The sequence below is a fragment of the Phalaenopsis equestris genome, unplaced genomic scaffold (assembly GCF_001263595.1).
Source record: "Phalaenopsis equestris unplaced genomic scaffold, ASM126359v1 Scaffold000640, whole genome shotgun sequence".
NCBI lineage: Eukaryota > Viridiplantae > Streptophyta > Magnoliopsida > Asparagales > Orchidaceae > Phalaenopsis > Phalaenopsis equestris.
In genome coordinates this window covers 1-12,961 of record NW_018165080.1, presented here as the reverse complement: position 1 = coordinate 12,961, position 12,961 = coordinate 1, and the positions used below count along the sequence as shown (strand labels likewise).

The 12,961-nt window shown below is 35.7% G+C and overlaps 1 protein-coding gene across 1 annotated transcript; it reads right to left on the bottom strand.

Annotated features, from left to right (window-relative positions):
* Positions 1 to 908: 908 nt before the first annotated feature.
* On the bottom strand, positions 909 to 4,573 carry LOC110030050 (protein trichome birefringence-like 33). The gene is made up of 6 exons (XM_020732596.1): positions 4,349 to 4,573; positions 4,066 to 4,279; positions 2,721 to 2,892; positions 2,444 to 2,643; positions 2,212 to 2,370; positions 909 to 1,389 (listed from the first exon to the last, which is right to left on the bottom strand). The coding sequence occupies exons 1-6, from the start codon at positions 4,536 to 4,538 to the stop codon at positions 1,050 to 1,052; spliced, it is 1,275 nt and encodes a 424-aa protein (XP_020588255.1). The 5' UTR covers positions 4,539 to 4,573; the 3' UTR covers positions 909 to 1,049.
* Positions 4,574 to 12,961: the final 8,388 nt, after the last annotated feature.

Sequence of the window (12,961 nt, the reverse complement as noted above, 5' to 3'; positions counted from 1 at the left end):
TGATCTAGCTATAGGACTTTCCTGCTGTCTATTCTAAAGGACTTATTAAATGGAGCCCTCCCACATATAAATTCCAAACACTTCATTACTCCTCTTGTGAAGTCCCACCTCGGTGGTCACTAGCCCCCAAATGTCATTCGGGATGGTCAAGATCAACATGTGGAGACTTGAGAGTGAGTTCCTATAAATTTAATCAAGCCTTAGGACAACCCTGGGTGACTTGGTCTTGGTCACAACCTCATACAAACCCAAAACCCTAAAATTACATTGAACTTGACGTATCCCCCAACTCTTTTGGAAACTCATGTGGGTGGTCTCAAGTCTTTAGATGTTGGCTAAGGTGACTAGGACCAACATATGGAGGTTCCAAAATGGGCTCTCCCATTGGTCTCATGGCACAAGGAGGGCGATTTCATGATCAACAAACCCAATGAGCCTCAGTTTCATCAAAACTCCCAACTTTGGCCTTTTACCCCCAAACTTTTTCAAAATTACCAAAATACTCCTGAACCAAAAAATTTCCAAAATTACCCAAATTCTCAAATTTTCACAAAAAATCATATTTGAACCACTCCAAACCACTCCAAATTACCCATAATATGACGCAATACAAGTTTCAAACATTTCTCAATAACTTATCATTAAGCCTATAAAAAAAAAACATAGCATAAATTTCATACGTTATACACATACAAAAAACTTGCTCCCAACATTTCAAAATAATGTGGTCATCACCGACCTCAAGACAACAATCAGAGAAATCCATTTGAAAAAAAAAAAATCCAAACAAGAAACAGAAGCGACAAAACAAAGAATTGACTCTCGTTCGTTCTCTTCGTTATGGTAAGCTAACCAACTCAGGCAGCCCAACTCTACATAACGACATGCATATAAATCAAAACAATCATGAGCGTAAACCTCCCAACCTCAGAGAAAATTTGAACTGTACAATTAGAACAGCCCAACACAACACATCATCAACAACAAATAAAAAATTAACAATTAAAAACAATACTAAGTGCCACAATGAATCGAAAGAAAACAAAATTTCAAGGAAAAAAAAGCTTAGCATACAAGAGCTCATTCCAAGTATCTTGAAGCCCGGGCAAGCACCAGTGGACGCAATCAGAATAGCTCTTCGGGTTGGCGAGCTGCTCTGCTGTGAGCTTGTTCCACTGCTTCTTGTAGATGGATGTGTGCGCGTCCTTTCGGTAATTAGAGAGCTGAGTGATATTGAGAATCGTAACTGGCATCTTTCTCCCACTGAACAAATTGCCCACCAGACTCATTATGCTCTTTCTGGAACAGCTCCCCCAGAAATTTGGATCCATTATTGGCGTCGTCTCTCCATAGCAGTTGCCCCCGGCCTCACCACCCCACTCCGCACTCCTGCGTACAATTAGTTATTATGTATCCATTCATGAAATAATGTTGTTCTGAGTGCATGTTGAATTAGCATTTTGTTTTGATAAAAAAATGGTGAATTTTGCTCCTGGTTTTTTATTTAATTTAAAAAAAGGGACTTCACATACATAACACCCAATTCTTGTGAACTTACACATATCTCATATCAAAACTCTCATTTTTTTTACGAACACAGCATGTCATTCCTTCCTAAACACACTTTCTCGCGATAAAAATTTACATTTTCATACATACGTAAGATGCCCTGTTTGTAACAAATATGAGTAACTGTTATATGATACATACACAATTTTGGTGTGAAATAGGTAACTGCATAAGAATTGGGTGTTGCCTATGTAAATTTTCATTTTAAATAACAAGTTTTTGCGAGTTTTGAATGAGTTGATTAATCATATTCATTAGTGCATGTCAAGTCTACAAAGTTCGTTTTTGACCAGTTTCTTAACTGGGAATTAGGGATCTATGTTGGGGTCTGCCGGTTAATAAACTTAATGCTAAGATTAACAAGTCTTTTGTGAGTCAGTTAATTTAGTTCATAGGTAGAAACTGATAGGACAAAATTAACCAAATAAAATATAGAACCAAAACAAATCAAATTGAAACATAATTTAATTTATTTGATTATTTTTTTGTTTGGCCGAATTTTGAACTTTTAATAAAGAGTGCACATTCAGTAAATTCAGATGGATTATTTGAAAGATTTAGTAAACTAATTGATTGACAGATTTGATTTAAGAACAAAAAAGACTCTCTACCGAACATTTATAAAGGTTGCCTATAACTAACCTCTCATGACAAGGAGACATGGTAGCGAAGAACACCCTGTTTGTCTTGGGATCCATGTTCTGCTCCACCCACCTCATCATTCTCCTCACAGCCAATCTATAAGCATCCTCCGTCACCATCTCCGTGATATTCTTGTTCTCACTATCGAACGAACCTCGACTGCAGGACCCCAAAATCACACCTTTTTTATATAGAAATTATAAAAAATTGAGGGACATGAACAGATACTTACAGAATCCTGATCTTCTGTCCTGTCATCCACCAAAGATACGTATTGAAGACCACAATGTCTATGCCCTTCCAATGCCGAGCGTGCTTGTTAATTGATCCAACACGAACGATTCGATCCCTTACTCTATGAACAATGGCGTCATCTGAGTTTGACTCGACGAGGAATGGAGCCCAGAAGAACTCAATTGTGGCATTGTAGTCCTGCTTCAGAAACAGTAGGTTAGAGTTTGAGAAATTTTTATAGTTTTTGAAGAGTTGATTGGGGTTGAGTTGGTTGCCTTGGCTCGGAAGATGGTGAGTGAGCCGTTGGTTGTCATGGATTTGGAGTTTTCAGGGATGGATCGATGGAGGAGGCAGACTAGGGAGACAAACTGGCCGCGGTTTAAGGAGTCGCCGATGAACATCAGTCTCTTTCCTCTTAGCTTCTCCAGCATGAAGGTGGCGTTGAAGCTGAAATATATATAGTTTATACACACATCTTAAATGCATTATTCTAAAAAAGTTTTGATTTTTTTTTTCTTTGATTTAAACTGTGATCAGTATAGTGTATGACACAAGCGTGATAGGAATCATAAAGAAGGAAGTTTATTTCCAAGTAGAAAAATTATTTTTATTAATATATTTGTCAATTAATTTGATTTTTTTTATTTTTATTTCTAATTTTTATCCATTTGAGGTAAGATTAAATTCAAAGTCTTTTGTAAGGGGTGTTTTCTAACTTTATTTTTATTTTGTTTATTTTTTTATTTGAAATAAAATAAATACTTTTTATGCTCGAAAAAATCAATTTATTTCTAAATATACTCAAAATAACACAAGTTTTGAATATTTTAAAAACAAATTGATTTATTTTTAAAAATTAAAATAAAAGTATGTGAAAGATGCATTAAATAAAAATATTTTAAGAGTAAAAATAAAAATATTTTAAGAGTAAAAATAAAAATATTTTCAATACCTGGGTAAGGTGAGCTTGATTTTTAATGCATACTTCTACAAACTAGTTGCATTTGTCAGTCATATATAATTTTCATATTTGTAGAGTCTTTTATTATTTTGTACAATTTTACCATATTTACTCAAAAAAATAAAGATAAGGAACACCAAACAATGGTACTTAATTTAAACATTTATTTGAGTTTTAAATCGCTTCAGGAAACAAAACCATAATTAAAAATAGATGCTGCACATGCACCACCAGCGAGATCATGTGAATATTTGAAATTTTTCCTACCTTCTACCAATTTAAAATGACAAGTTAGCTGTGCGGCTCACTTAAAATTTCAGTAAACTTCTAAAACTTAGTGAATCAGCTTCCTAGAAGCAGTAACTTCCTATGATTCATTTGTCCTGAGTTTCCATACTTGAATTAAAGCCACTCAAATTTGTTGACAAATATAACTTCCTTCTTAATCAAGCACACTTAATACCTTAACTATATACAGTTTACGTTAGCTTCATTCATAAAAAAAGAAGGGGAAAAAAATCTAAAATTAAATTTGAATGTTTTTCAGAAAGAAGAAGATAGTTCTCATGTTTGAGTCTCTCAACTGCTGATCTGAACTCAAATCCAAATCATTAGTGGTTTGAAACTTATATATTTTCGCAAGGGAATTTGAACCATACCTGGGCAAATCACAATCATGAGGCTGCCATCTCCAATGAAGATAGCCTTTGTCAGGTCTCCCATAAGCCTGGCAAGTAAGCTGAGGCTGTATATAAGGGCACTCTTCCTCCTGGTACAGCGGCCTTGTCTCTTCATCATAAACCCAACTCCCACTAAACAAATTACATTCTTTCTCTCCCCTCTCTACCGCAAAAGGCACCACTAAATCCTTCTCTACGACATAATTAAGCCAATCAATACCAAAAAAAAAACAAAACAATTAAGGCCTGTAAGCTTTCTCACCTTGCTCAGTTTGTAATGAAAGAATTTGATCTGGTTTCTCCTCTTCCGGCTCTTGCAACTTCAAGGTTGATTGGCTAAGGATGCAACCGAAGTCTTCACCATAAAGGATCACAACAAAGAAGACAAAGCAGAGGGAGATGATGTAGAAGGAGATGGAGTTCTTCTTTTGGTTGGAGGTTGGTGACTTCATTGAGGAAGTTATTTTGGGAAGGGGAAGAGTGAGGTGAAATGAAGAAAATGTTTTATTGGTCTAGTGATTGGAAGGTGGAGTATATATGAAGGAAAGGTTAGTAGGTGGGATTGAGAAGGTGAGAGAAATAATGTCATAGTCCCCACTTTTTATATGATAATGTTGTTGTTTAGAATAATTTGGATGGTTCTCGCATGCCATTCCAATGATATCTTGTATTCATGGAGATACATGGTTGTGTACAAGTGTGGAGGCAGTCTCTGATAGTTTCTTTTGGCTTTAATCATGACCGTCTGATACAGTATTTAATGAGGATTTATGATGTAAAATAGGCTTGGGATTTGTAGTAATCATGTATATAATAGTTGTGAAGTCAATGACATGCCAAAGATCAAACGTGTAATAGGTTCGGGATTATGTGTAATCGTGTCGAGAATGGAGCTTTTTTAGCACTTTTCTTCGCTTATTTAATCATGATTTGTTAGAGGTGTGTGGTTTGGATGTTTTTAAAATGAGAAATTTATATAAATACCACTGAAGTTTTATGTATTTATATATCTAACACCAAAATTTTGATTTTTACACTTATAACATCTTTATGTCGTAAACTTGGGCATGAAATTGTATATTTCACTTTTAAAAAGGTTGGTAATATGGAATTTTCATGACATTTTTGATGTGATGTTAATGATTTGGGTGATATGCATGTAAATATGAATATTCAAGCATTGTATATGTAAATATTTAAGAACTGTGTGGCATTTATGTAAAAATATTCAATATAATTGATTTGCATCCAATCAAAATAGGTGATGCTCTTCTAAAATTTATGCACTGAAGTTAACATATCTAAAATACATAAATTTTAGAAGCAAAGAGATTCACAAAACTCTATTTTGCATTTATTTTATTCCATACCAAACATCCAAACAAAATAAAATACACAAAAATAAAATGCAATATCTTACTAATGTAGACAACCAACAACCCTCAATCGCTTGCTTACACTGTTGTTCTTGCGAGATAGGCTAAATTTGGCCATATGTTCCATAATAATTCATATATAAATTTATCTATTATTTTAGTTGGCCAAAGTACTCCAGGGCTCTAGAAAAGTTGATTCTGACAAGCGGGTATTTAAAAATGTGAGATTTGTAAAGGACCAGAAGAATTAATTAAATACTCGATCCACAGCAGCAGAGCTCAAGGTAAACTCTCCTCTGACATAGCTCTTGAAGTAGGGCAGTTTGGTCTCTAGAAGCAAATTAAAAAAGATCAACAGTAATCTCATCAAATAGAAGAAGCAAAACCATATTTTTCAGAATATTTAGGAAAGCTTTTAGTCTATTCTATATTTGAAGAGCAGACACATCCGTTTTGATTTTTCAAATATACAGTTTATTCAGATGAAATAGTACAGTGGAAGTTTATATTATTATTCTAATATTGCTGATAAATAAAAATTATTAGTAAAGTCTACTGAAGCATAGTCAAGAAGAATCTTCTACACATATATTACTTTTATTTATGGGTTACTAATGGCCAAATTTGATGTTGATGTTGGAACCTCAAACTGAGCTTTTGGTGATTCATATAGTTGCTTCGAAGAATTATTAAATGTGGATCTTTTCTCCATCTGTACTTGAGGAAAAAAAAAAGGAAGTTTTTGTTGAGTAGTCTCAATTCTCTAGTAATAAAAAGGCTAAAGACAGTGACAGTAATCAAAATTCAGAAGTGTAATTTAAGATCCAGAGGGAGACAGAAAAAAAAAATAAAAGCTTTCTTCAGCACCGTGAAACTAAAATAAGAATTGGCATCGGAGCAGTTGTGGGAGGAACAGTGACTAAAAGCCTTCCATTGTATGAATAATTCAGATCTTTTTTCGTCCTTTTTCTTGCTTTTGTGTGCAAAGCGTTTGGTGAGGAAGGAGAACGTGCAAGAGTTAAAAATGATCTTTTTTTTTTTTTTTTTTTGGTGATTACAAATGAGGGATTGAAGTGGGGGTTGGGATAACTTTCTGTGAAGATAAGAGAGGAGCTGAAATGTCCAACTCAATTCCTAATTGGCAATTTGTTGGGCGGGGGTTTTTTTTAAGAGAGGTTGCTTCTTTAGCTTGACTAAAATTTATTGTGTTTACTTTGTTATATGAATAAATTTAATAATGTTAGGATTAGGTCAACTAGTTTTTCATTTTACAAATATTTTTTTTTGGAAGGTTTACATGTGTGTCACTCAATTCTTATATATTTATATATTAAACAACTAAATTTCAGTTTTTTACATGCGTATCATCTTTTTTTTGCATGAAAAAATACATTTAACATTTTAAAAGTTAAAATGAAGGTATTTTTGATATGATAAGGAAGATTTGGTGTTGTAAATGTGAAAAACAAACTTTAGGTGTTAGATATGTAAATAGATAGGAATTGAGCGGTTTGTATGTGTTGAATTCAAATTAGTTAAGGAATAGAGCCCGATTTCCGAGAGTGGAGAAAGAGAAAGAGAGAGAGAGAGAGAGGGTTGCTTCGTCGAGAGGCAAAATAGGGTGGTCCCCGAGCTCAGCGGCCCCTTTTATTCCACACAAGTTTAGGTTACAAGAGAGGGAGAAGAAAAGCAAGCTCCATACATGAGGGGGGAAGAGAGAGCCTAGATGGACCCTTTTAAATACCGAAGGATCATCTATTTATAGAGAAAAGAGAAGGGGGAGAGGAAATTACATTGTTAAATTCAAATTTATCTTCTGGACCATGCCCAAGGAATAGAGTCGGATTCTGGGGGGGTGGAGAAAGAGAGGCAGAGAAGGAGAGAGAGGGTTGCCCTGTCAGGGGGCAAATAGGGGTGTTCCTTGAGCTCGGCTAGAATACAAGTGAGAGAGAAGAAGAACAAACTTCCTAAATGTGGGGGAGAGAGACAGCCTAAATGGACCCCTTTACATGCCAAGGGGGTCCTCTATTTATAGAGAAAAGAGAATGGGGAAAGAAAACTACAAATATGACTATTTAAAGGGGGCAGTGAGGGGTACTCTGGCCTTTTTCCTGCTCGACTCGATCCTTTTGGAGTTCTTTTATGCTGCTAGATTCGTTTGCGTCGGATATCTGGCTCAAGTGGCCAGATGACAAATAAAATATCGAAGTTTAGGTGTTAGACTAGTAAACAAAAAAAAAATTGTGTGGTGTCTATATAAATACGTCCATTTAAGCTATATATGCATTTATATATTTATTAATATATAAGAAATTGGTGGTGTATAAGTAAATATTTGGTTTGAGAGGTGGCCAACACGAGTTGGTCGAATTGAGGTGGTCGGCCGGGTGGCAGGTTCAAAGGGGGTGATTGACTGGCTCGACATGCCCATTTTACTGAGGGAATAAAATATTCATTTATACACTTAGAAAACATCATTCCTTTAAAGCTTAACAGTGGAGGTTGGTCGGCCAAGGTGGCTTGCCACAAAGAGCCTTCCTGATGACTCTTAAAGGGGTTGCATGCCTTTTCAGGTCGGATGACAAGTTTGGCCCACCCAGGAGGGCGGTCGACCCTGTTGGCCAACTGACAGAAAATTTTGTAGTCTTTTGCTCGATTCTGATGACGATCTCGACAACAACTCCCATGGCTCGGCGAGGACCTATTTTTATGCTATGCATTCATATATGCCCTTACTTAAAGAGGGTCGCAAAGGGTACTTTGTTCTTTTTCCTGCTCGAATTTATCCTTTTGGAGTTCTTTCTTATTGTTGGATTCGTTAACGTCGGTTAATCGGCCTATGTGGTCGGGTGGCACAAAAGAAAATCATAGTTTAGGTGTTAGATTTGTAAAGTCAATAGAATGGGTGGCATGCATATAAATACCTTCCTTTAATGTATATATACATTTATATATGTATTAATATATAAGAATTGGGTGGTATGTGATTCATTTTAAAATTAACTTTTTTTTTCACATTTTATACTCATTTTTAAGGATATTATGTTTTAATGAAAGATAATTTGTGTGTTTTTTATTACAGTTGTAAGAAAAATAGTTTAAGAGTAAAAATGAGCAAAAATACATCAAAAAGGAGTAAAATGGGTAAAACCAAAGAAAATTTATGAAACCAGCCGAACTGGCGCCTAGACGTCAGATGCAAATCGTAACTGGCGCTTAGGCATCTAACGCCTAGGCGTCACATTTGTTTTCTTGAAGATACGTTGAATAAAACCAAATTTTGAGGAGATGTCTGAAGCAACTCTTGGTCATTTTCGAAGCTCTATATATAAGATTAATTCTAAACGTTGAGGAGGAGTTCTAAAGTCATCTTGAGAAGGGGAGGCACCCATATAGAGTGGGCAGCCTCCTTAGTGAGGTTGTGCGAGTCTTTGTGATTTATGGAGTATTGTGAGACTTGTAAGGGCCTTGTGGAGTCAGAGAAGTTAGGGAACTTCAAATGAGTGCTTGGGGAAACATTCCAGATAAGTATTTTTAAATTTGTTTCTAAGTTTTATACTTTGGATTTGAGTTTTATAATTTTATTTTATTTTTTATCCCCATGCGTTTTGAGTAGTTTTTTCTCTTTCTCCTTGCAATATGAAGTAATCAAGTAAGTGATTTTGATTTTGTTTATAAATTCTTTTATTCCTAAAAATTGTGATGTTATTTTTACCAGTCCTTCATTTACTTTACAAATTGATCACTTATTTTGTTAAAATTTGTTGAGAAAACTTATAGACCCAAGAGAGCTAAGATTTCTTGACTTGTAAGTATCACATTTTACTTTGGAAAGAGCAATGTCGATCGTCTGAGAGGAATTGCAAATAAATAGGGAGAAAAGATTTGATGAGCATAAAATTGATGTTTCTAGGGTGACATACTAGATTCGTTTATCAATTTGGTCTAAAGTTTGGAATTAAGGTCAATGGTATGTCCTATAGAGAGGGCACAATGGATAATTTAGGAGTGAGAGACTAAAACCTACCCAGTACTACTATATATGTAGACACTATTTTTAGATTAACCAATGTTTTTTACAGATTGAAAGAAGTAAAAAATATCTATGCTCCTATTTGTCACAATATCACATTTAAATTTCTAAACTTTTGAAATCGTACACTAATTATGAATTATTTCCAAGGATAAAATCTCTTTAAATATCTTGAATTTTCTAAATTTAGTTATTTTCGTGTCTTTGCATTTACTTATAAGTTGTAATCGTCCTAATCAGTAAATTGTATTTCATACTTGAACTACTTTCATATTTTCCTAGATTATATTCTACAATTTAAAGAAAAGATTTTTCTTAGTCAAATACATAAAGTTACCACCTTCCCTGTGAGATCAATATTGGGGTTTTAAAGAAAATTCTACATTACTTGAAACGATACATATATTCACATAATGCCCCTAGTGTGTAAACTATTAATAAGAAATTCTAAATTTTATAGCATATTGATTTTGCATATTAGCAGCTAAATATAAATTGGGTCATGTTTTTTTGTCATCTTTTGAAGGCTAAATTATTGCATAATTGTAGGTCGGGTCAGTATGTTTGTAAATATTTAGTTTGAGAGGTGTCTGACCCATGTTGGCCGAGTAGAGGTGGCGGCTGACCGGCGAAAGTGGCTGGCTGACGGAGGTGGCCAACTGTTGGGCGGCTAATGTGACCAATTGAAAAGGGTGATTGACTGACTCAACATGCCTCTTTTATTGAGGGAAAAAAATATTCCTCTATGCACAAAAAAAAAAAAAAACAACATGCATTTAAAGCCTAACAGTGAGATATGCACAATAAATGCTATTGTGTTTTAGGCTTTTATCTCTAGGAGGCTAATTAAATGGAGCCGCTCTAAAGCTATTCCCATGTGTGAAGACTTCATGTTGACCAACTGATTGTCTTCAAGTGGTTGCCGACCAATTTTGGCCAGGCAGCAGGTTTGGTCAACCCAAGTGGTCAACCGATGGAGGTTGGTCGGTCAGGGTGACGGGCAACAAAAAGTCTTGCAGGTAATCCTTGGAGGGGTTGTCAATGTATTCCTGCCGGGCGTTTGGCCGCCCAATTGGCCGACTGACTAGAAATCTTGTAATCGTCAACGCGATTTTGACGACAATCTTGGTAGCTACTCCCTTGGCTTTGCGAGTGCCTATTTTTATGCTAAACATAAAGCCCCCATGTTTTTCACTTCTTGGAGATGAAACTACGATAAGAATGAAAAAATCATTAGTGGTGAAAACATCTTTTTTCAGGCTTCTAATTGGACTTAAACTTGTAACAACCCTCTTGTTAGCCTTTTAGTGAAATAGGCTGAGAAAAGATCATTAGGTGAGGTTCAAATCTTTGTATATATGATCAATTTTGCATTTTGACTTTTCTAGATAGAAAAATCTTACAACTCGAGGTCGCTATTTACCCGTCTTTCTTACCCTTGCCAAAATATCGCCTCCGGTGGACCTCATCTTGCACTAGCTCTTATGTGGTATTGTCATTGCCTTCGTGGGAGTAACTGCTAACTTCTTAGTGTGGTGATTTGCACCGCACCCCTTGCATATCTTGTTATTTTGGAGAAGGGAACCACCTCCATAACTTCTTCCGACTTGAGCTTTGGGAGTAGGGTTTTCAGAGATTTCATGAGTGGGAGAAGAAGCTTTATTTTCTCATCCCGGAGAAGAGACTCAAGTCAAAAGATAGGATTTTAGAATGCTCATTCTGGATGAGAGACTTGGAGAGTTAGAGAGTTCATTTTGCTCGCCCCGATAAGGAGGCTTGGAGTGCTTTTCTTAATTAAGAGACTTAGAGAGAATTCATTGGCTCAAGCCAAGAGGGAGGTTTAGAGAGAATGATCTTATTTTTTGGAGTACTCCTAAAGGAGAGGCTTAAGTGAGAAAAGAGATGTATTTTTTAGTTTTTTTTATCTTTCTTTTTTGCTTGTATTTTACTTTATTCACATTCTACTTTTCTTTCATTTATTTTTTCCCTTTCTTAATAAATGAACAATAAGTAAATGAAGTAGAGTGTGCTTATCTCTTTCTTATTTTAGTCATTCTAGCCTTTAGAGTAAGAGGAGAGTCATTTGTTCTCTTTGCTTTTGTCATTTTCTTTTTTGTCTCTTTCTTTTTCTTACTTTATATCTTGTCACTTTTTTTATTTTTACTTTGTGCTTTATGATTTTTGTCCTATGTTTTGTCACTTTATGTATCCATCTACATCTTCTCTTCATCTTCTTTTATTTTTCTTGTTTTTTTCTTGTCTTTCTGATTTTTTTCTTTTGATTCTTGCTTTTTTGTCATTCGGTTTTCTACAACCCAGAAAACTTTTCAACTTGTTGACGACACGCTCCACTTTCTCTGCATCTTTTAGGATTTTGAATCCAAATCTGTCCTCTAAACCATGCCCCAGGAATAGAGCCAGATTTCGAGAGTGGGGAGAGAGAGAGAGGGATAGAAAAAGAGAGATGGTTGCCTAGTTGGGGGACAAATAGGGGTGATCCTTGGGCTTGGTGGTCTCTTTTATTGCACACAATTTTAGGTTAAAGGGACCCATTTACACCAAAAGGGTCATTTATTAATAGAAAAAAAGAGACGAGAGAGAAGAAATTACATATATGTCTCTATTTAAAGGGAGCGGCAAGGGTTACTCTGGTCTTTTTCCTGCTTGACTCGGTTATTTTGGAGTTTTTTCTTATTAATGTATTCGTGAGCATCGGTTAGCCAAGCCAAATGGTCGGGTGGCAAATAAATCATCAAAGTTTAGATGTTAGACATGTAAAGACAAAAGAATGTGTGGTATGCATAAAAATAACTCCCTTCAAGCTATATATACATTTACATATTTATTAATATATAAGAATTTGGTGGTATGTATGTAATTATTTGGTTTGAGGCTCAGTTCGCCAGTGGAGGTAGTCGGCCGGGTGGCCCGACGCAAAAAGTGGCTATTCGTTGGGCGGCTAACATGGTTGATCGAAGGGGTGATTCACTAGCTCGACATGCCCCTTGTGAATAAAATATTCCTTTATACACTTAGAAAACACCATTTGTTTAAAGCCTGACAGTGAGGTGTGCACAATAAATGCTAATGTGCTTTAAACTTTTATCTATACGAGGCTAATTAAATGAAGTTGTTTTGAAATTATTCCCCTACGTGAAGCTTTTCTGTTGACCGACTAATTGGCTTAAAGTAGTTGTCAGCAAGTTTGGCGGCCTAAGTGGCTTGCCAGGTAGCAAAGAGTCTTCCTGGTGACTTGGAGGGGTTTTCGGTTCCGGGGCAGTTTTGGCAGGCCCTGTTGGCCGACCCGCTCGCTAGTGCAATTCCGACGACAATCTCGGCGGCGGCTCGCATGGCGCTGAGAGGGCTCATTTTTATGCCCTAAAGTATGTAAATGCCTTGATCATTTATTCATGGTGCTGTGTATGTAATGGCAAAGTAAAAGAATGACGGTAATTGATGTTAGGTT

Excerpts from the sequence above, each read along its gene's own strand:
- LOC110030050 (XM_020732596.1), bottom strand. The coding sequence starts at position 4,538 with ATGAAGTCACCAACCTCCAACCAAAAGAAGAACTCCATCTCCTTCTAC. Across the intron at positions 2,893-4,065 it reads CATGATTGTGATTTGCCCAG|CTTCAACGCCACCTTCATGC; the intron begins GTATGGTTCAAA and ends TATATATTTCAG. Across the intron at positions 1,390-2,211 it reads ATGTCTCCTTGTCATGAGAG|GAGTGCGGAGTGGGGTGGTG; the intron begins GTTAGTTATAGG and ends AATTGTACGCAG.